This window comes from Leptopilina heterotoma, unplaced genomic scaffold, assembly GCF_015476425.1.
Source record: "Leptopilina heterotoma isolate Lh14 unplaced genomic scaffold, ASM1547642v1 Lhet_173, whole genome shotgun sequence".
NCBI classification, from domain to species: Eukaryota; Metazoa; Arthropoda; class Insecta; order Hymenoptera; family Figitidae; genus Leptopilina; species Leptopilina heterotoma.
The window spans coordinates 255,124-277,335 of NW_025110889.1; the positions used below are offsets into that span (position 1 = coordinate 255,124).

Sequence of the window (22,212 nt, forward strand, 5' to 3'; positions counted from 1 at the left end):
ACGTAGTGAGATCACAACTCGATTCGCTGCACTCCCAGGTGCAACAACATGGATCTTTGCTGAAGGAACTGCAGGAACAACTCCAAGTCCTGATTGCCGTAGGAAGTACTAAGTCGAAGGCCGAAATGGAGAGAAGAAATCTGACATATGCCATCGCCAAGGCATTAAGATTGGGCCTCGATCACAACATGCAGGCCGCTACCACTATGTTAGAAGCAGTTCATGAAGCCAGGAAAGGATATCTACACCCCGGCCTCATAACATCAGAACAACTGGAACCAATTCTGCGAGAAGTGCAGGATAACCTCAAGGATGTTCAGTTTCCATTGACCGGACCTAGGATCAGCATCGATGAACTGATGCGTATCTCCACCATCACCATCCTGTGTGAGAATCATCAACTTAAGGTCCTCATCGACATACCACTCTTAGAAAAATATAATTATCGAGCCTTCAAATTACACTCACTCCCAACCACTCAGGAAATGCTCGAGAATGGTACCGGAAGAGCATACATAAAATCTGAATATGATTACCTTATTATTGACGAGGATCAACGAACATACCTCTTGTTAAAGGAGCAGGAATGGAATTTGTGTAAAACAACAACATCTTTTCACGCCTGTCTTCAAGGCGCCCCAATCTACGATCTCCGTGAACGAGCGTCCTGTAAAGCCTTATTGTTGATCAAGCCCAACGTGGAAGCTTTAAGGTTTTGCAACATCAGAGTAACCAGCGAATCCAAGTCTTACTGGAAGCCTTTGACCACCATAGGCGGACGGATCTATTCCTTTGCTGCACCAGAAAAGGCGACAATAGCATGCCATTCCATGAGTCCAATCAAGATCATGCTAAGCGAAGTCGGGATCCTCAAATTGGGTCCAGGGTGTTCCCTTAAAACCAAGGACGCCATAATTCCAGCCACCACCTCACAAGCTGGCCAATCAGAATTTATTTTTGAATCAGATCTGCATTTAAACTTAACGAAACTCTCTCCAACACTACTAAAATATAATCACCTGCTCGAGAATACCAGAGTCCTAACGAAGTCCATCCTTGAAATTAACCCGAATTTATCAGCATTCGAGTTGAATTCAAAAACCCTAGATGAACTAGAGCAACAACTTCAAGAGTTCGCCTTACAGCAACATAATCAAGGAAGACACTCGACCTTGATTTACGGATCATATGGAGGAATTATTCTCCTATGTGCATTTCTGCTTATGTACCTGTGTCGATCACCGCTGAAAACCGGGACATATAAACTGTCTCAAACAATTTTCTCAAAGTCGAGTGATGAGAGTATCCAAACGTCACAACGAAGGAAGCCATCGATTAAAACTCCAACACCCAAGGATGTTGCTGGATTATACGAGGATATCCCTTCTACAAGTACAACCGCTGTCAACAAGGAGGTGACCGTACAACAAAAAACAACCTCAACTGAACCAGCAACTACCCAAGGAAAGGAGATAAAGTTTGCAACGTCCGAAGATAGACCATCAGTGAAGATCAGATGACTAACCGAAGGGTTAGGTTCCCAGCTGCGTGGAATCCAGGTAGAGGAGACTTCATTGGGAAAGAATCGCCAACCACCTTCTCGCCACTAGTTCCGCCAAACATAACCTTGCAAGACAACAATGAAGATCTTCGACTTAAGAGGTTAGTGTCCACAATGACCCTAAGAAACGTTCAAAAACGCCACCCGAAACAGTTTGATGTCGCAGGTCTATTTATCTATTTCTTCTTACACATAATTATCCAAAGAAATTAAAAAAAAAAAAATTCAAACTCAGTTTCAAAATTTTTGTCTAATATAAATTCAACATTAAAAGATTTCCTCATTCTACTAAATGGGACTTTTTTAATCTCATTATTAAGTTACTAAGAAAAATTTTATTAACATAAAAGAAAATAGCTTAATGATTTATTCACTGCGTAATCTAAATATTCAAATTTAATTATCTTAAGATGAATTAAACATTTTACAAGATATATATTGAGAAAATTTTGATAGGTTAGTCTAAATAATAACCATTAATTGCGTTTTATTTTATTTTTTTTTTACAATTAGTAAGAGCACTGAAATGAAAAAGGCCCGTGTTTTGCTTTCTGACCTAATTATTTGATTTTGACCCACAAGGGGTTATCGCAAACTTTTTGCCCGCGCACAAAATGGACATTTCTCGAACCAGGTGTCAGGGAGCTTGATAACCGCAACTTGTACGCACAGCTTGTACATCTCCACACGTACGGATATAGTTGATTAGTCACCCTCTGTGGAAGATGGTGAATAATGTCCGCCTAAAAAGAAAACAGTAATAATAATAAGAATAAACCAAACGTTACACATTATTTTAATCTTGCAAGAAGCTTGACTGAGTTTACAAAAAGAGAAGGGGCTAAGAAAAGCAAAATTTTACTATTGATACCACTAAAGTCAATTTTCGGAATGATCAACTTCGAAGCCAATTTTGAGGCATTTCTAACGATTTCCGTAACAATTGACCTTACAGAAAAAATTGTAGCTTTTGCTCTGGAGAACAATTATCTATGTCCTAAGAAAAAATTGCAATTATTTTGGGGGACTTATTAACAATTTCTCAGTAGCACCACTCTCCGAGCGCACGAATGCTCAACGAAGGTAGCCGTCGCCGACCATAGCAGCCGCCTGACGGACAGCCTTTGCGCGGTGGTTGAGAAAGTAAACCTATAGACTTTACCAATCTTACGCAGGACGTAAATTTTATCACTAACAATAATTGCTTTAGTTATTATTATTCAACTTTATAGTTAAAATATGTACCCACACGTTCACTGTCAAAAATGTCGCTTCCGGAGCGCCCCAACTTTAAAGTCATTTTTGAGGCATTTCCGTTGAAAATTCGCGACACTCGAGAATCAGGGAAAAATATTGTTACTATGATTCCGAGGAATAATATAGAACTTACTAAACAAAAATCGGTTTATTTTTGTGGTATTTACGACCAAAATTTTCGATCCTGTCATTTTCGAGCGCGCGAGATACTTGCCGGCGGCCGCCGCCGAGCATGGTAGTCGCCGCCGACCACGCGAGAACGCCGCTGACCGCATGATTACCACCCGTCTTTAGAAAGATTGTCCAAATATGAACAATACATTTTGTTTAAAAAAGAATTGTTTATTTAATTGAATTAACAAAAGTCAGTAGGATAATAAAAACAGAATTTCACTAGCAGATTGTCAAAAATGTCGTTTCCGGAGCGCCCCAACTTTAGAGTCATTTTTCAGGCATTTCCGTTAAAGATAGACGACAAGCGAGAGTAGGGAAAAATGTTGGAACTATGATTTCAAGGAATAATAAGATATTCGCTAGACAAAAATCGGTTTATTTACGCGGTATTTATGACCAATTTTCTCGACCCTGTCATTTCCGAGCGTGCGAAGTACTAGCCAGCGGCCGCCGCCGAGCATAGCAGTCACCGCCGACCACGCGGGAACACCACCGAACAAACATTGTAGGCTGTATATCTCATTATTTTGAATCATTCTCTATTTAAATTCTCAAAATATGCAATTAGGGATGTTTTAAATAATCAAAGTTTCGTAAAACTTATTTGAAATAAACGGATATTTTCCCCTTGTTGTTATTACAATTTTCGAAAGCCAACTTTTGATAGTTGCGAATATAAAAAAAAAATTATTTAAATTTTGCCGGATTTATCAACAGTTTTCTTAAGTAGGGTCGTCGAACACAGCCGTCGCTGCCGACCATAGCACCTGTCGTTAGCCGTACTCAGGCTGCCTTACTAAAAACAAGCTCGACTTCCGTTTCTTTTACTTTAAATTTATTTCAACTTCGAACATAAGTAAATATACAAATGGTTTCAAAATATTTTTTTGAAATTTTGTAAATTATTGGAATTGTTTTCACGAGATTCTTTAAGTCTTTGGGAATGATGTGTTTATAATATTATTTGAAAATTGGGGATCGACTGAGTCGGGCAAAGAAATTTTATTCGCAGTTCTTGAATAAATCGAACATCCATTTAAGTTTCTCTAATACAAAGAATACAATAAGACTGAATTTTATTGGACTTACCCTCTTTCCGATTCAATCTGCTGGAGGAAAATTTTTCCCTTGAAGTATCTTCTTATTTTATTAAAACAAAAACATTGGGTTCTTCTTATTAAAACTCACGAACAGCTTAGTTAAGAGGACACCCCACATGGTTACAAATTCGTCACCTGGGATCAACGAACAAATCTCCTTGCCCCGCCTAATCACACTCATAGCATATTCGGCACTGTCACTTGAGGACTACTCATATGAACACATAGAAGAATCACATTCTATTTCTTCAGTGTGATCAGTAGTCACGCAACTTCCCGGAACCAATTCGCCACTATTCGAAGCCATTTCTTTAAAAAAAAACACAATTAAAAAAATGGGAAATATCAATAAGGCACACGCGTGAACAATACGAGAACTACGGAACGACTGCACAATACACACTATAGGTATAGGCATGAATCACTAGCCTCTGACGTGCTGATTAGTTACATATCACGATACACACGCATACATCAAGATTACTATGAGGTACTGGACTGCTACGCACTGACACTGACATTACGTCACTAATCTGACGGTTCCCAATTGCGTTCGTACTACTTGGGGATGTGCGGGCACAAGGTTAAAAAAAAAATATATAAAAGTGCCTAATCAAATCAAGCACCACTGAGACGGTTTGGAAATGTACCATGCTGCGATCAAGAAAATTTGTTTCAGTAGTAAAGTAAAAAAATTAAAAATCTTTCAGTTCACATTTCAGTTGCAATTACGGAAAGCCATTTTGCGATTATTAAATTTTTGTGTAATAAAAAATTAAGAATACAAAAGTTTATCGTAGCAATCGTTTGAGAAATTTTCTAGCAATCATTTCTTTGAAAATTTCCCAAATTTTCTGGAAGAATGTTCAATTTTCGATGCTAAAGCGAAAAATTAAAAATAAAATCTACAGTACTTACATCGGATTTCAGAATCTTATAAAGAAAAATAATTAAATAAATAAATGAGGGCATGCTATTTTGTAAAACAGTTCTGAAAATGTATGCTTTCTGCTTTGCATTTGAAATTAAATTTTGAAAGCTGTTTTATGTTTTATATTTGAACATTTTTATGAAACCATTTAGTACTTAGTAAGTAATCGGGTTTGATATTCAATATGTTATTGCTGTATCCTGATTTTAATTATATAATCGGAACTTTTTTTTCAAAATTTTAACAATAATGTTAACCATTTAAAAGAAAATTCTCTGTTAATATCATTGTACTGCGAGGTTATTATGGAATAATAGTATAGCATTATAACAATAATACGCTGTCGCGTAATGCAATAACTTACGGAGAATTAAGGCTATTACTGAAGCCACTACTATTTTTACCCATAATATATTCAACATAAAATTGTATAATTGTTTTCGAAATATTAAAGAAATTTTGTTAATACATCGTCCTAGTATGTGCATTTCTAAGTTCAAGGCATCAGGGTTTTCGGGGACGAAAACTGGAATTTTCACGGTGGATTGTTAGAATACTAGTCTTTTAAAAAGTAAGTTAATTGACAACCATGTAGAATAAATTTAATTTCAAATCAACCCAAGCATATAAAAGCATCGCAACGCAGCGAAGCTATGCTTGAGGATATTTGACACCCTGATAACGTCAAATATCTTACCGAGAGAATGCCTTTAGCTAAGAAATGCTTATAAAAATAGTTAGAAGGACAAAAGAAATTATTATTTCTTTTCTCCTTCTACTAAATAATAAATATAATAAATAGTCATTAATAATTGTGCCGGCGCAGTCAACGCTGCCTACATCGAACCTTGTGGCAAATAATAAATATAAAATTTGTATCCAAATTTCAATTCTATAGAACATGCAGAAGGCGCAATGTTGCAGCCAATGTATATATATATATATTCTATTTGTCATTGCTGTTTAGAGCTAAGAAAATACAATCGTTCTGTTTCCATTTAGGTATCCATTCCTCAACGCTCTGCACCAAGTATCGAGAATCTGTTTTGATCCTTAGTTTTTTGATACCCGCCTTTTTGGCCTGTCGAGCTGATAGTGGCAGCGGTGGGATTTTCCTACGCGTTACCGCCCTGCTTCGTTACCTGGTAACATTTGTTAGCAGGGGCACCAATTTTCACATTTTTCAAAATTTAAAATTTTAACATAATCGCTAAATCAAGGGTCTTTGTTTCCTCTCTTATATCTTGCCTGTCTTTTCTTTATTAAATTTTTCTAAACTATATTTTATTCGAACCTTATAATTCATTAAACACAGGAATAATAAGTATAAAATATATAAAGGATCACTGTCTTAGAGAAACTACGAATTTGGCTCTCCAACCGAAAGGTTGTTGATGATGACTTATTCTATGTTTTCGATTTTGGCTCTCCAACTGAAAAGTTGTTGATGACGACTTAATCAATTAAGACATTGTCTTTTAGTATTTTACCTATTTTGTACTCCTAATTCCGATCAGAAAATTAAGACTTCTTGCTTTAAACGGAATTAGAAATTTGGCTCTCCGACTAGTCGTTGATGATGACTTATTTCTAATTTATTCCTGAAGCATTAAGTGTAAACAATTGATCGAAAATAGAAACGAGTTAAAATAAAATAGAAATAAAATTTTCTTGTGATTATGAGTCGGGTTTGGAATGTCTAACAAGTTTAGACAGCGCGGTAATCGTTCAATAAAAAACGAAATAGTGTATGTATCTCTAAACTGTTTTCAAGCCTTATTTAATTCAAATCTTATAATTCATTAAGCACAAGAATAATAAGCATAAAATATATAAAGGATCATTGTCTTAGAGAAACTACGAATTTGGCTCTCCAACCGAAAGGTTGTTGATGATGACTTATTCTACGTTTTCGATTTTGGCTCTCCAACTGAAAGTTGTTGGTGACGACTTAATCAATCAAGACATTGACTTTTAGTATTTTATCTATTTTCCTATACTCCTAATTCCGATCAGAAAATTAAAACTTCTTGCTTTAAACGAAATTAGAAATTTGGCTCTCCGACTAGTTGTTGATGATGACTTAATTCTAATTTATTCCCGAAGCATTAAGTGTAAACAATTGATCAAAATAGAAAAGAGTTAAATGAAAATAGAAATAAAATTTTCTTGTGATTATGAATCAGGTTTGGAATGCCTAACAAGTTTAGACGGCGCGGTAATCGTTCAAAAAAACGAAGTCACGTTACTAAACCTTTAGTTAGTAATCCAGAAGTAGTAATTTCCGAAAATTCAGTCCAGGAAAGCGGAATTGAGAGTGTTCTTGGTAATTCACAAGAATACTTAAAGAAACCTCTAACTTCAAACCTTGAAATTCCTCAGACAATTTCATCTGGACGTCTCCTTGTTCGAAAAAATACTTCCCACCAGAACAACTCGAGTTTTGAAGGAGAATTTGCAAAGAAATTACATTATTTTGTAGTATTTAATCCAAAATTCCCGTTTCATAAGGGTTCAGTTGTGAATAATCACGACTTGAAAAGGCTCTCCTTAACGTTAGTACAATCTGCTGACCTTCTTACGGATACCCCCACCTTACAACTGAGGGTTAGACGTATTGAGAATTTTAACAATGAAAAGGTAACGTTGAGGCAAGCCCCGCGAGAACAAGAGAAGAAAGTTAAGAATTAGCCCTAGAGCTACGCGAATTAAATAATTAAATTTTGTTTGTGTACTATTAGTTTACTTCACATCCGTATGACAATCCTACAAAATTCTAATGACTTCGGAGTCATCGTTATTAATTCCGAGTTCTTACAAAACGAAGTAGTAAATGTATCACTAAACAATTTCTACAAACACAACTACATTTGCCAAACTGTTTTAAAACTAGACTGCCCCATTTTAGGATACCCGACTGCAGACTGTGTTAACGACACCTACGTAGACATTTTAGGCGTGGTATATCTTCATATTGAAGATCAAGAAGTTTGTTTCTTTGTCGTGGACTCATTCTGTTCAGATACCTGGATAATCGCCCCGGCTATCCTTGGGCGAACTAGTTGCGTCGATTTAGGTTTTCTCTAAAATAATCCCTAAAAAAAAAAAAAAAAAAAATTTCACCAACTACTACATTCTAATTCCTAAGTATCCATCAAAATTAATTATCAATAGTGTTTTAAAAGCATAATTGTTGGGACTAGTTTCGACTAATCTTAACGACTAGCAATACAACCTCGCCGTTTTGTGGGTACAAGGCCGCAGGATTGGAAAAACTTCTGGTCGAATCCTGGTGAGTTCCAATTGGAATTCGGAAAGCAGGAAATTTATTTTCTGCTTTCCCTTACACTAGGAAGCGCCGTTGTGAGTACTGATCGTCCCGCCTAGGAGAGCATCTCTGGCTGAACTTGTATTTTATCGCACTATTATAATATAATCCAAATAAAATTAACTAAAATGACATCCTAAATGTCTTCCGATCCAAAGAAAACAAAAAGAGGAAAACGTGCCGGTAAGCGACGCATTTTGATCGAACAAGGATCGACTAGGGCACCAGAATCTGAAATCTATTACAGTCTCACGAAACCGTTAACAAAGTTCAGATCTACGTGCAAGATTGCACCCACTCCTAGACAACCAGAGCCGGTCGAACCACCTCCGGTACAATTAGCACAAATTCAAATTATCGAAATCGACCTCGATATCGAGGAGGCGTTAGCACAGAGACAGATCGCTCGCGCACAAGAGAATCTTGTGAGACTTGTCCCCGTACAGCAACAAAACGTCCATCAACCTGACGGCGACTCTGACAGCACACTCGATTACGACAGCGACGTCATGATTATTGGCTAAATGCAAAGCAACACTCTGACAGGCTAAATAAATTGACGAAATTCAATTTAATAAATTTTAAAGTAAATGTAACCTTTTGAATAACTCATGTTTCCTCGAAGGAGCGCAACTGTTACTGGGTTCTCCCAGGACCAATGGTCCGAGTTAATCGAGGGAGTTGAGTTGATTTAAGAAAGATACAGCTTTCTTGTTTTAGAAAATTCGAGATTGTCCAAACAAGCGTCCGAGTTAGAGACTCAGGTAACATTCCTTAATAGTTCCGTAGCAGCGTTTACACAGGCTAACTTCGCACAAGTCTTACTAGTTTCTGGTCTCGAAGAAAGAGTAAAAACAATGAAACCTATCATCGACCTTTTAACTAAGAAACTTGAGAATTTAAAAATCGATTAAGTTTTAGCAATGACGCCTGAATGGAAGAATATACTTTTTGATAATTCCGAAGAACACGTACAACGCGTAAACAGATTCTTAGCATTCCATTTTCGTGAAAGTAGAAATTTGAGAAGATCAAAATCTGAATTGAGAACTAAGATAGAGTCACTCAAAACTAGGATCGTACTTCTGAAATCCCAAATCATAGAAGCAAAACGTAGGCAATTAGACTTTTGTAAATCCTTAAGTGAATTAGAACAACTAACGCGAAATTTAAATTTGGAACCTTAGAATATGGATCTAAATATAAGAATTACAGGCCGTTCCCCTTTTTCTATACCCTTAGTTAAAGTTGTTAAAGGAGAAAACGGTAGATTCGTTGTCAATTTTACGGAAGTTAATCCTGAATTCAGCAAAATCCATTTCTTGGTTAGAAACCGCATCCTCAACGAAAACAAATCTAATCCCTAAAAGGCTCAAGTTGCAGGAATTTTCTACGGTGGCGAATTTTCCGCTCTTTTAAAAGTTACAATCACAATTGCTTCTAATACATACATATAACCACTCACACTTTTGTATAAATATAAAAATCGTAAGTATAAAAATTTTGTATATATATATATTTAGTTATAACACTTTTATGCACCTGAAATATCCCCGCATAAACATGGCAAACCAAAATCCCAACGGTCAGCAACCTCCGGCGAACCTTGACGTTAGTGTGGCAAACGCTTTAGATCGATTAAATTTACGAACAAGCGCAAGTGACATCCCTTTGTTCGACGGTCGAAACCCCTCGCTAAAAGAATTCCTACAAGCCGTACAACGTGCGGGAATTTTCGTCACGGATACCGCCGAACCCGAATTTCTTAGGGCCGTTTTAAGTAGATTGCATGGAGCAGCATGGGACAGCTGTAAAAACAAAGATTTTGATCAATTAGACGAGCTGCTTGATCATTTAAGGAAGCGATTTGCCCCGAATAAAAAATATCAATGGTACTTCGAGAGTATAATAACCCTCAGGCAAAAACAGACGGAAACTGCTAGTGATTATTATGATCGTTTGCAGGGCCTAATCGCAGGTGCCCGTCATGCCCTTGAACCAAAATATAATAGGACGTTCAGGGAAGTTAGAGAGGATAACAACGCTGTAGAACTCACGGAGTTCAATATTATTTTGCAACCCATTCGCGAATGCGCCCTAGACTCATTCGTAAGAGGGCTTTCCACGGAAGTGTCAAAATTCGTAGATGCTAGGAACCCACGCGATTTGGACGAAGCCCTAGAGTTCGCAAAACATGCTGAAGATCGCGAAAGCTACAGCGAGAGATCGCGCTCGTCATCCTATCATATATCCAAAATAGAGGAACGAACAAGATCTCCGAGCCCGTATTCGCGACAAATTGAGAAACCCAACATCGCGACGAGACGTAGAACGGACTCAGACAGAGAGACAAATTATGTCAACCATCCCTCTAAGCCTACTTCCTCTGACATGTTGCATCTTACCCCAGAGCAACTTGGGAATTTCTATCGATCCATCATGCCCCAGTATCCCCCTCCCTTCACATATCCTACACCTTCCCACATGATCCCACCTCAAAACCCACAATATCCAACACCTTTTGCATACCCGCAAATGATGCCCCAGGCTCCTCTTAATCCCACACCTATGCAGAACCAATATCCTAGACCAACCCAGAACTATCGGACTAGTACAACCCCACCACGGGCTGTATCTCCAGCACCTGCTAGTAATTTAAACTACCAGCAGACTCGCCGTCTAGACGCACCAGCGAGTCCCCTTCCGCAGCGTCCGAAGAACGTGCACTTTGCGGAACACTCAATAGGATCTTTAGAGCAAAATCAGAGGCCGAGGACTCCCCAGTAGTCCAATTAAACGCCCCTGAATTCAGACATGATAAAATAAGGTTCCTCGTAGATCCTGGGTCGGACACTAACCTCGTGAAGATGTGTGCATTAAATCCCGTGCTCACACTTGTCCCAGACAAGTGTCTTGAGATTACAGGAATAACTAATCACGCTGTTAGAACAATGGGAACCATTCAGTTAACTATCGATAATGTTCCGGTAGAATTTCACGTTGTCAAAAACTGTTTTCCCATTTCGACTCATGGTATCCTTGGAAGACCATATCTACGACAGGTCCAAGCCCAATTTCTTTTAGGCATAACACCCTTGTGACCATATCTTCCCCAGTGACCCCTATCAATTTTGTTGATAAGGAATCACTGGAGGCTAAAAAAGCCTTAAGGTCTGAAATCAAACCGTTTGCTCGAGTCCTACGCATCAAATCCCGCACAAAGACCCCAGTCGCGATAGATATAATTAACACAGAGTTAAAGGAAGGATATCTTCCTCGAATCGAAACCCCAGAAGGACTTTACCTGGGTGAGGCCATTGTCACAAATAAGGATGGTGTATGCCACGCCATGGCAATCAACACTACCGAAAATGACATTGACATAACCCTTAAGCCTCAGGAGTTAATCCCGTTCGATTTCTGTAAATTCCCCGGCGAAGAATTTACAGATTCTGAGGCAGAAGGCACTCAATTCGATTCGCAACAAACTTATTCTGAGAGAGTCATTAAAGTCAAGAATGCGTTATACTTGGCCCATTTGGCTCCAGACGAGCGGAAAATCGTAATAGGATGGGCGGAAGACTATACTGACATATTTCATTTAAATGGTGAATTACTATCGTGCACTCACCTTATCCAGCATAGAATTCCGACCATCGACGATAAGGTCATTCACAAGAAACAATATAGGTCCCCTGTCGAGGCCCTTGAACAAATTGACGTTCAATTATCAAAGCAGTTTAATAGCGGAATTATAGGACATTCTAATTCTCCATTCAACTCGCCACTACTGATCGTCCCAAAGAAACTTGACGCGTCCGGTGAGAAAAAGTGGCGTGTTGTGGTAGACTACAGAGTCCTAAACGAAAACATCATAGGAGACGCTTTCCCACTGCCCAACATAACCTCAATATTCGACCGGTTGGGCACCGCACGCTACTTCACCGTTTTTGACCTTGCCAGTGGTTTCCATCAGGTGGAAACTCACCCTGACGATAGACATAAAACTGCCTTCTCGTCTCGCAACGGTCACTATGAGTACAAGCGGATGCCCATGGGCATAAAGAACGCCCCACCCACATTCCAACGATTGCTAAATAATGTTTTAAGTACTATGCTCGATGATGAAGCGTTTGTGTACTTAGATGACATTATTATTTACTCTGACACTCTAGAAGAACACGACAGACGAGCACGTAGACTTTTCAATTGACTTAGGGATGCTAATTTGAAACTTCAGCCAGATAAATGCGAATTCTTAAAAACCGAAGTCGCATATCTTGGACATATAATAAGTGAAGAAGGAATAAAGCCGAACCCAAATAAAATCACAGCAATTCGAAAATTCCCTCTCCCAAAAACCCCTAGGGACATTAAAAGTTTTCTTTGTCTTTCTGGATATAGACGGTTTATTGAAAACTACGCAAAGTGGGCTAAACCTTTGACTAAACTTTTAAAAAAGGACACCGAGTGGAAATGGGAAAAACCCCAGAAGAGAAGTTTTCGTTATCTAAGACGATATTTGTGCCGTGAACCTATTCTGCAGTATCCGAACTTTAGCGAAACCTTTAAATTAACGTGCGATGCTTCGGAACACGCTGTAGGTGCAATTCTTACGCAAGCAAGGGACGGAATTGATTTGCCAGTGGCATATTACTCAAAGGTACTGAAGAGTGCAGAACAATCTTACCCTAAAGCTGAAAAGGAGTGCTTAGCCATACTGTACGCGACTGAACATTTCAAACCCTATTTATATGGTCGCGAGTTCGTTCTAGCCTGTGATTTTGAGCCAGTACACTGGATGACCTATATCGATAATCCGGGACCACGAATTCAAAGATGGAGAATTCGTCTTCAGAATTATCAATATAAGTTCGAATATAAGCCCGGAAAAATCAATAGGATTGTTGAGGCGTTATCAACAAATCCTGTTGACGAAGAGAACTTCAATATGAAGATATACCACGCCTAAAATGTCTACGTAGGTGTCGTTAACACAGTCTGCAGTCGGGTATCCTAAAATGGGGCAGTCTAGTTTTAAAACAGTTTGGCAAATGTAGTTGTGTTTGTAGAAATTGTTTAGTGATACATTTACTACTTCGTTTTGTAAGAACTCGGAATTAATAACGATGACTCCGAAGTCATTAGAATTTTGTAGGATTGTCATACGGATGTGAAGTAAACTAATAGTACACAAACAAAATTTAATTATTTAATTCGCGTAGCTCTAGGGCTAATTCTTAACTTTCTTCTCTTGTTCTCGCGGGGCTTGCCTCAACGTTACCTTTTCATTGTTAAAATTCTCAATACGTCTAACCCTCAGTTGTAAGGTGGGGGTATCCGTAAGAAGGTCAGCAGATTGTACTAACGTTAAGGAGAGCCTTTTCAAGTCGTGATTATTCACAACTGAACCCTTATGAAACGGGAATTTTGGATTAAATACTACAAAATAATGTAATTTCTTTGCAAATTCTCCTTCAAAACTCGAGTTGTTCTGGTGGGAAGTATTTTTTCGAACAAGGAGACGTCCAGATGAAATTGTCTGAGGAATTTCAAGGTTTGAAGTTAGAGGTTTCTTTAAGTATTCTTGTGAATTACCAAGAACACTCTCAATTCCGCTTTCCTGGACTGAATTTTCGGAAATTACTACTTCTGGATTACTAACTAAAGGTTTAGTAACGTGACTTCGTTTTTTTGAACGATTACCGCGCCGTCTAAACTTGTTAGGCATTCCAAACCTGATTCATAATCACAAGAAAATTTTATTTCTATTTTCATTTAACTCTTTTCTATTTTGATCAATTGTTTACACTTAATGCTTCGGGAATAAATTAGAATTAAGTCATCATCAACAACTAGTCGGAGAGCCAAATTTCTAATTTCGTTTAAAGCAAGAAGTTTTAATTTTCTGATCGGAATTAGGAGTATAGGAAAATAGATAAAATACTAAAAGTCAATGTCTTGATTGATTAAGTCGTCACCAACAACTTTCAGTTGGAGAGCCAAAATCGAAAACGTAGAATAAGTCATCATCAACAACCTTTCGGTTGGAGAGCCAAATTCGTAGCTTCTCTAAGACAATGATCCTTTATATATTTTATGCTTATTATTCTTGTGCTTAATGAATTATAAGATTTGAATTAAATAAGGCTTGAAAACAGTTTAGAGATACATACACTATTTCGTTTTTTATTGAACGATTACCGCGCTGTCTAAACTTGTTAGACATTCCAAACCCGACTCATAATCACAAGAAAATTTTATTTCTATTTTATTTTAACTCGTTTCTATTTTCGATCAATTGTTTACACTTAATGCTTCAGGAATAAATTAGAAATAAGTCATCATCAACGACTAGTCGGAGAGCCAAATTTCTAATTCCGTTTAAAGCAAGAAGTCTTAATTTTCTGATCGGAATTAGGAGTACAAAATAGGTAAAATACTAAAAGACAATGTCTTAATTGATTAAGTCGTCATCAACAACTTTTCAGTTGGAGAGCCAAAATCGAAAACATAGAATAAGTCATCATCAACAACCTTTCGGTTGGAGAGCCAAATTCGTAGTTTCTCTAAGACAGTGATCCTTTATATATTTTATACTTATTATTCCTGTGTTTAATGAATTATAAGGTTCGAATAAAATATAGTTTAGAAAAATTTAATAAAGAAAAGACAGGCAAGATATAAGAGAGGAAACAGAGACCCTTGATTTAGCGATTATGTTAAAATTTTAAATTTTGAAAAATGTGAAAATTGGTGCCCCTGCTAACAAATGTTACCAGGTAACGAAGCAGGGCGGTAACGCGTAGGAAAATCCCACCGCTGCCACCAAAGGCAAGGGTTAGAGGCTTGTCGCAAAATTTCAATCATAGCAGTACGAATTCTCGCTTCTTCTCGAAGACACCTCTCCTGGGTCTAACCTAGAAAGTGTTTTGGGACAGAGAAATTTCGCGACAAAAAGCCCGTCCGCGACCCGGAACCCGATTTGCATGAATTAGGGCAGACGTTAAAATTTTCAAATTCTCTGAGCCGGTGGAGTCCAGTGCGGGCTGATTTTGGAGAGATTTTGGAATTATTAATATAATTAATAATTCTAGAATCTTGTTATTTATGACCGGCCGGTTGCATATAATATAATATTATATAATAATGTATTCGTCGGGGTTTCATGCCCTGGTTCCTCACAGTGATCTCCCGGTTGGAGTTGATCCCTTCTTCCGGAGCATCCAGTGAAAGTGATCGTGATTGTGATAGTGAACCCCAAGAATTGAAACCGAACAACAGCAAGCCCCTTGGTGGTGTAACAAATCAATGGACAGAACCTTTGACGTACAGACGAGACAACTATGCCCACTTCCTTTCTGAAGATTGTGAACCGGTCGATCCAATCTCGAAATTATTAGTCGCTACAGAAAATATCGACTTACAGGATATTAGGGACAGTAGACCCGTCAAAGGACAAATTTTCATTTCCCCTAACGGTAAATACAAGGTCTTTTCGATCATTGTTAAAAGACGCCATTTTGATGAAGTTTGTTGGAAAGATGTTATAATCGGACTAAAAAATTTAAGAAAAGCCTTAGCATCTAACAATCAAAATTCTTGTCGAATGGCAAATTCCGGAGACCTGCTAGGTACACTCCCTCAAAATAAAATGTCGGAACTTGTCGCAGGAATTTTCCGCGGTGGCGACGCAGCCATCACCTTGTGCCACGGAAAAATTGAAGTACCCCCAGTCGAACTACGCGGTAAAATCGTTTCCGAATTTCATTCCAGTTTGATAGGTGGACACAAAGGTATAGGCAAGACCTACCGACGAATTAGGGAAAGATACTACTGGCCCCGGATGCGCGACGACGTTACCCAATTTATTCGAGGATGTAAGAGTTGTTTCGAAAACAAGCTCGCTAGGGCCCGTACAAGAGAACCGATGATAATTACCGATACTCCGGCAATGCCTTTTGACAAGGTGTCTTTAGACACCGTCGGAAAATTGCGAACCACCCCAAACGGAAATCGGCACATCCTCACAATGCAGGATAATTTCTCTAAGTACTGTATCGCGGTCCCCATTCCGAATATAGAAACAAAAACAATTGCCCATGCGGTAGCTACGAACTTATTCTCAGTGTTTGGAGCACCCCGTTGCATTCTAACGGATAGAGGAGCAAGTTTTGTTAGCACCTTGATGCGTAAGTTAGAAAAAATTTTTGGCGTTAAACAACTTACGACATCTGGTTACCGCCCACAAACTAACGGGGCACTTGAGAGAAGTCACATCGAACTGACGGATTATATTAAACATTACGCGAAGGATTTTGATGTTACAAACCAGAAATAAATTTATAAATTAGGCTTTTGAGATGGCCCTTTTTTCGATTTGGGGAGGCACCAAGCTGCCAGAATGTTTAATTATTCTGTTTAATTTTGTGGGGACGTTATCCTACTTTTAAAAGTTACCTTCTGATTCGTTAAATGCACTATTTTTAAGATGATTTGAATTTAGGGTTTAGTTAGGTAAGTAAAGAAATTGATTCTATGAATACATGATTTATTTTAATTTAGCAAAATACCTTTTGAATACAGAATGGTTATAGTGTGTTACAAATAGAAAGGGTGTGTGTGTGTTAGAATATGTGATGGAAACGATAATTATTTACTTACAAACTACCGGCGGAGCTATTCCTCTTTCGAATCACAAAACATCCGTCGGGCGAAAATTCTTTTGTTTTTGTTTTTGCTGAAAATCGCGACGTCTGATTCGCGAAATTTTCTTTCGTTTGCGAGATTGCACCTGTGGTGAGTGGACGCGGGCAATATCTATGCAACCGGCCGTCTCACGCAACTGTGTAAAACTCACTGCGGATCTACCGTTTACCGAATTAGTCCGGGCAATATCTATGCAACCGATAATTCGATAATTGGTTATGATCGCGCTCGTGGGCCACCGATATTTGAGACGGACGCGGGCAATATCTATGCAATCGGCCGGTTATAAATAACAAGATTCTAGAATTATTAATTATATTAATAATTCCAAAATCTCTCCAAAATCAGCCCGCACTGGACTCCACCGGCTCAGAGAATTTGAAAATTTTAACGTCTGCCCTAATTCATGCAAATCGGGTTCCGGGTCGCGGACGGGCTTTTTGTCGCGAAATTTCTCTGTCCCAAAACACTTTCTAGGTTAGACCCAGGAGAGGTGTCTTCGAGAAGAAGCGAGAATTCGTACTGCTATGATTGAAATTTTGCGACAAGCCTCTAACCCTTGCCTTTGGTGCAAAGCGGGGATGATTTTTAGGAGTAGGAGTAAGTAGTAGGAGTAAGTCATGGGCCCATTGGTCTATGCATTTTTGTTGACGTTTTGGATCTCACGGTGGGTCCGTGAGAACGGAAACGGTCTGTTAACATGATACTTTTTTGAAATATTATTTGAAATAACTTAGAATTTAAATAATAATTATATTGTTTAATTAATAGAATTATTATTTATCTTAGTTATAATAGTGTATATAATTTATTTATTGTAATTATATTGTTCCTACTTTTTATAGGTTGCTTGTATATGCATTTTACATATCGAGTAGTATATATATATATATATGCATATACATACAACCTAATGTCCTCCGGCATTTTGTTGTAACAACAATGTTTACAACAAAATGTTTAACTATTGTTAAATTGTTTCTGTGTGCATCTGACTTGATTCCTAAATTCAAGTGTCATAAGGAATGCTGCCTTGTAGTTTGCGTCAGCTGTAACGCACGTGCGTTTGTTTTGAAGCTGTAGTCTACAGCTTATGGGCCCTGAGGGGAGAGGAAAGTTCTACGCACAACCAGGCAGCGATTAGAGGCAAGCATAGCGCACTTGTATTGGTGTCCGTAGCATAAAAGCCGTCAAGGTATTAGTTCTGTAGCCGGGGAAGCCAGTGAGTGTGCTGGTGTCCACAAACGGCGGCCGCACAGGCATGTGTGTGTTGCCGCCGACCATCCCCACACACGCGTAACCTTACAATGCAATTTCTTAATGGATGTTTTAACAATTTAAAATTGCACTCATACCTTCGATCGTTAATGTAATATTTAAACTTAATTATTTAGACTTGAATACATATCTTAGCTGCAACATTGCGCTTTCTTTTTGATGTAGGATGTAGCATGTGAGCGGCATTTATTGCTCCTGTATGATTGTTTATAATTTATCTTGTATTAATTATTTTAGTAGAAAAAGAAAGGAAGTAATAAGTTCTTTTGTCTTTCCAACTATTTTGTACGCATTTCTTAGTTAAAGGCATTCCTTGTAAGATATTTGACGTTATCAAGGTATCAAATATCCTCAAGCATAGCGTTGCTGCGTCGCGACGTTCCTATATGCTTGGACTAAATTTAAAATTAATATTTATTCCGCATCGTTCCTAAATAACCCTTTTAAAGAACTAGTATTCTAACAATCCACCGTGAAAATTCCAGTTTTCGTCCCCGAAAACCTTGATGCCTTGAGCTTAGAAATGCACGTAGTAAGACGATGCATGTATTAACAAAATTTCATCAATATTTCGAAAATGATTATACAATTTTATATATAATATGAGTAAAGAAGTAATGGCTTCGGTAATAGCCTCAATTCTTTTAAATGATTATCACTATTGTCTAATTGTTAATTAAAACTTCGATTATATAACTAAGATTAGGGTACAACAATAATATTTTGGGTATCAAATCCGATTGCTCACTAAATACAAAATGGTTTTGTAAAAGAATCTTGAATGCAAAACATTAAACAGTTTTGAAAGTTTAATTTTAAATGCAAATCAGGAAACATACATTTTGAAAGCTGTTTTACAAATAACATGCCTTGTTTATTAAATTATTGCTATCGTATATAAAAATTTAATTGAACCCAAAAAAAATTTAAATTGGGAAAATTTCAAAAATATAATTCCTAGAGAATTCTCGAGTAATTAAGACAATAACTTTTGTGTTCTTAATTTTTTACTATTGTACAAAAAAAATTTAAAAAAAAAAAAAAAACGCACAATGACTTTCGGTAAGTGCAGCTGAAATGTGAACCTCAAAAATCCTCCAATAATTCGTTCTATCATTAAAACAATTTTCCTTGTCGCAGCATAGGACATTTCCAAACCGTCTCAGTGATGCTTAACCTAGTCGGGTACTCTCATATATATAATTTTTTACATTGCGCCCGCACATCTTTAAGTAGTATGAACACAATTGAGAACCGTCAATTTAGTGACGTAATGTCAGTGTTAACGAGTAGTGGTCCAGTACCTCACCCTAGTGATTCAGTGCTCTCCCGGTCTTCGCAACGAACAGTACAGTGAACAGTTCTTAGATCGCAAGTGTGGTGTACAATCCGAGTGTCCGTTAAAAAATTTTTTATATATAATTTTTTTTTAAAAAAAATAAAATGGCTTCAAGTAGTGTTGAGTTGGGGTTTACCGAGGAACTAGATTCCTCTTCTTGTTCTTATTCCTGGTCCTCTGAAGATACGAACGAGGAAGCTATGGACCTGGTCAGAAGGGGAAGGGAGATTTGTAGTTTGGTTCCGGGGGACAAGAATGTGACTCTGAGGGGCCACCTCTTGACAAGGTTGCTTGTTGGAGAAACAAAGGAGCATTCTATGCCCTTTGTTGAAAAGGTCAAGAGATATTTTCGGTACAAGACTCACTTCCAGCAACTCGGATCGGAGAGAGGGTAAGTAGGATTAAAGTTCTTGCTAATAGGGTGCCCACTATTCTCATTTAACAAAATTCTCGGTTATCAGGGTAGAGTGGGATGGAAAGCCAGGGTAAAATTCCATTGAATATCCTTGCGAAATTCAACCGTCCTCCACTTAGACTAACTTTCTTATTTTACAAGATTTATCGTGTTTACTTAGTAAAATTAATTAAATACATTTAATATTTTAGTAGTTTTAAAGTGCATAAAAAAAATAAACGATTGCAACTAAAATATGTTATCTGTAATGAAACTTAAAGAAAGCTTCCAAAAGGTACGAAAATTGATAGTGCAAATTGAAAACAGGTAAACTCAACACAATTTCAATTTTGTTTGCTAAAGCTTTTTCATAATTATTAAAATATTGTTTAAATGTGATCATTTGTCATATAATTAAAGGAAAGTTATAAAGAATGTCCAAATTTTTTTTTTTAATTGTTTAAAATTTCATGAAATTGTCCTGTAAACAAGAGGATTTTAGAAATATTTCAGTTAAAATTTCTAAAGGTAATTGAATTAAAAGTTCGAAAATAATACTTAATAAGTGACAGAAGCAATTCTCAAAATTATTCGAATTTACAGGTTTTGAAATTTGAACAATAATACGGAAAAATAGTGGATAGTAATTAAATATTTGTTTCAAAATCCATTTAAATTCAAAATTATTTTTAGTATTAGAGATTTGAAAATGTATTTTAAACATATTTTGGAGTTTCAATCAATTTTAGAGTTATTATTCTTTTTTTTGTAGTGGCCACCCCACAATTTTAATACAGATTTTACAGCATCGAAAGTAAAAATGTGGCTTTTCACCCCACTTCACCCTATCATTCAGAAATTTTTTTTTTTTTTTTTTTTTTTTTTTAACTTTGGACTTAAACAAAATTTCGAATTTGGTTATAAATTCAGTTTTCCCCCTTTTTTTTAGTTTTACGATTAGATTTGGACCGTGGGAGGAGGCTCCTTTTAGGAAAAGTCAGGGCGATGCTTGGTATTTCAGTAAATTCATACAGAATACTGTTGAATCCAAGCCCTATTCCAGAGGATGCTGGCACCAGGAGTATTTTTGGGATGGTTCCAAACGAAAATATTATGTGCGCGGATTCTGGGCCACCGTGAGTAGCATGATCGTGTTTATTTTGCGTAAATAATAACTTTAGAATGGATTGAATAATTATTTAAATTCAATTTCTTTGAGTAGAAGTCCAACCAATCTCTCCAAGAGTTCAATCATATCAGCAAACCAGAAAATAATTCATGAAAATTCAATCATTCCGGGGTATCTCAAAATTTCTTCTTTTCTTTCTTTTAGAAAGATTTCGAACATCCGTTATTAGTCGCTGACACGTCTTTAAAGCTAATGGAGCAGCATGCTTCAGGAATTGCTCATCCTGAGGGAAATTGGTTAGTTTAATAAACAAAACAAAATATTTATTTTCTCTCTCTTTTTTTTTTAATATGTTTACTAATTTGTGTATTACTAGTTTGTTTAAGTCACTGCCGAAAGTCCCACCATATAACGGCTTCGTTCCCGCAAAGAAGTCCTTCAAACTGACATTTATTCAGATTTTTTATAAAAACGCGGACGGCGTACACTCCCAGAACGGATCATGGCAGTTGGTAAGTGTAAAAAAAATTTTATTTTATTCTAAATACGGACTGCTTTCTTTTGGGGTATTCTATATATAACTTTGTTTTAGACATACAACATAGATTTACCCGAATTATGGGAGCCAATCGGGACCGAGGGACATTTATTTGGGGAAGACAATTGCAAGCCTTCTGAGGAGAATACAGAAGAGATGGGAACGGCCAATGCAGAGGACAGTGAAGAGGATTGGTTCTAGATGTTCTTTTGCTCATCCAAAATATATATACATATATTCTCCCTTCCTATAATGGAATCCTTTTTCCTCCCCTCCTTCTTTTAAATTTATATTGTAAAGAAATTCAATTTTATTAACCGTCAAGGGGAATTTAAATTTTGATAAAATAAAATTCTTTTAATTAAACTATTGCCTGTTTTAATGAAACTTCCCTAATAAGTCGGCTATCTTCAATAATCCTACTTAAATTTCAATTGCTTCCAACATATAGTAATCTTTTCTTTGAGCTTAATT

At 37.2% G+C, this 22,212-nt stretch overlaps 1 protein-coding gene across 2 annotated transcripts; it reads left to right on the forward strand.

The window, feature by feature from the left end:
* Positions 1-1,450: 1,450 nt before the first annotated feature.
* LOC122499705 lies at positions 1,451-21,908 on the forward strand. Of its 2 annotated transcripts, XR_006301366.1 has the most exons (3): positions 1,451-1,662; positions 21,021-21,712; positions 21,793-21,908. XR_006301366.1 is itself a non-coding variant. In XM_043608183.1 (2 exons), the coding sequence occupies exons 1-2, from the start codon at positions 1,517-1,519 to the stop codon at positions 21,241-21,243; spliced, it is 369 nt and encodes a 122-aa protein (XP_043464118.1). In that variant the 5' UTR covers positions 1,451-1,516; the 3' UTR covers positions 21,244-21,901. The 2 variants fall into 2 exon arrangements, 1 of the variants encoding a protein (XP_043464118.1); XM_043608183.1 differs by having other exon boundaries at positions 21,021-21,901.
* The last annotated feature ends 304 nt before the right edge of the window (positions 21,909-22,212 follow it).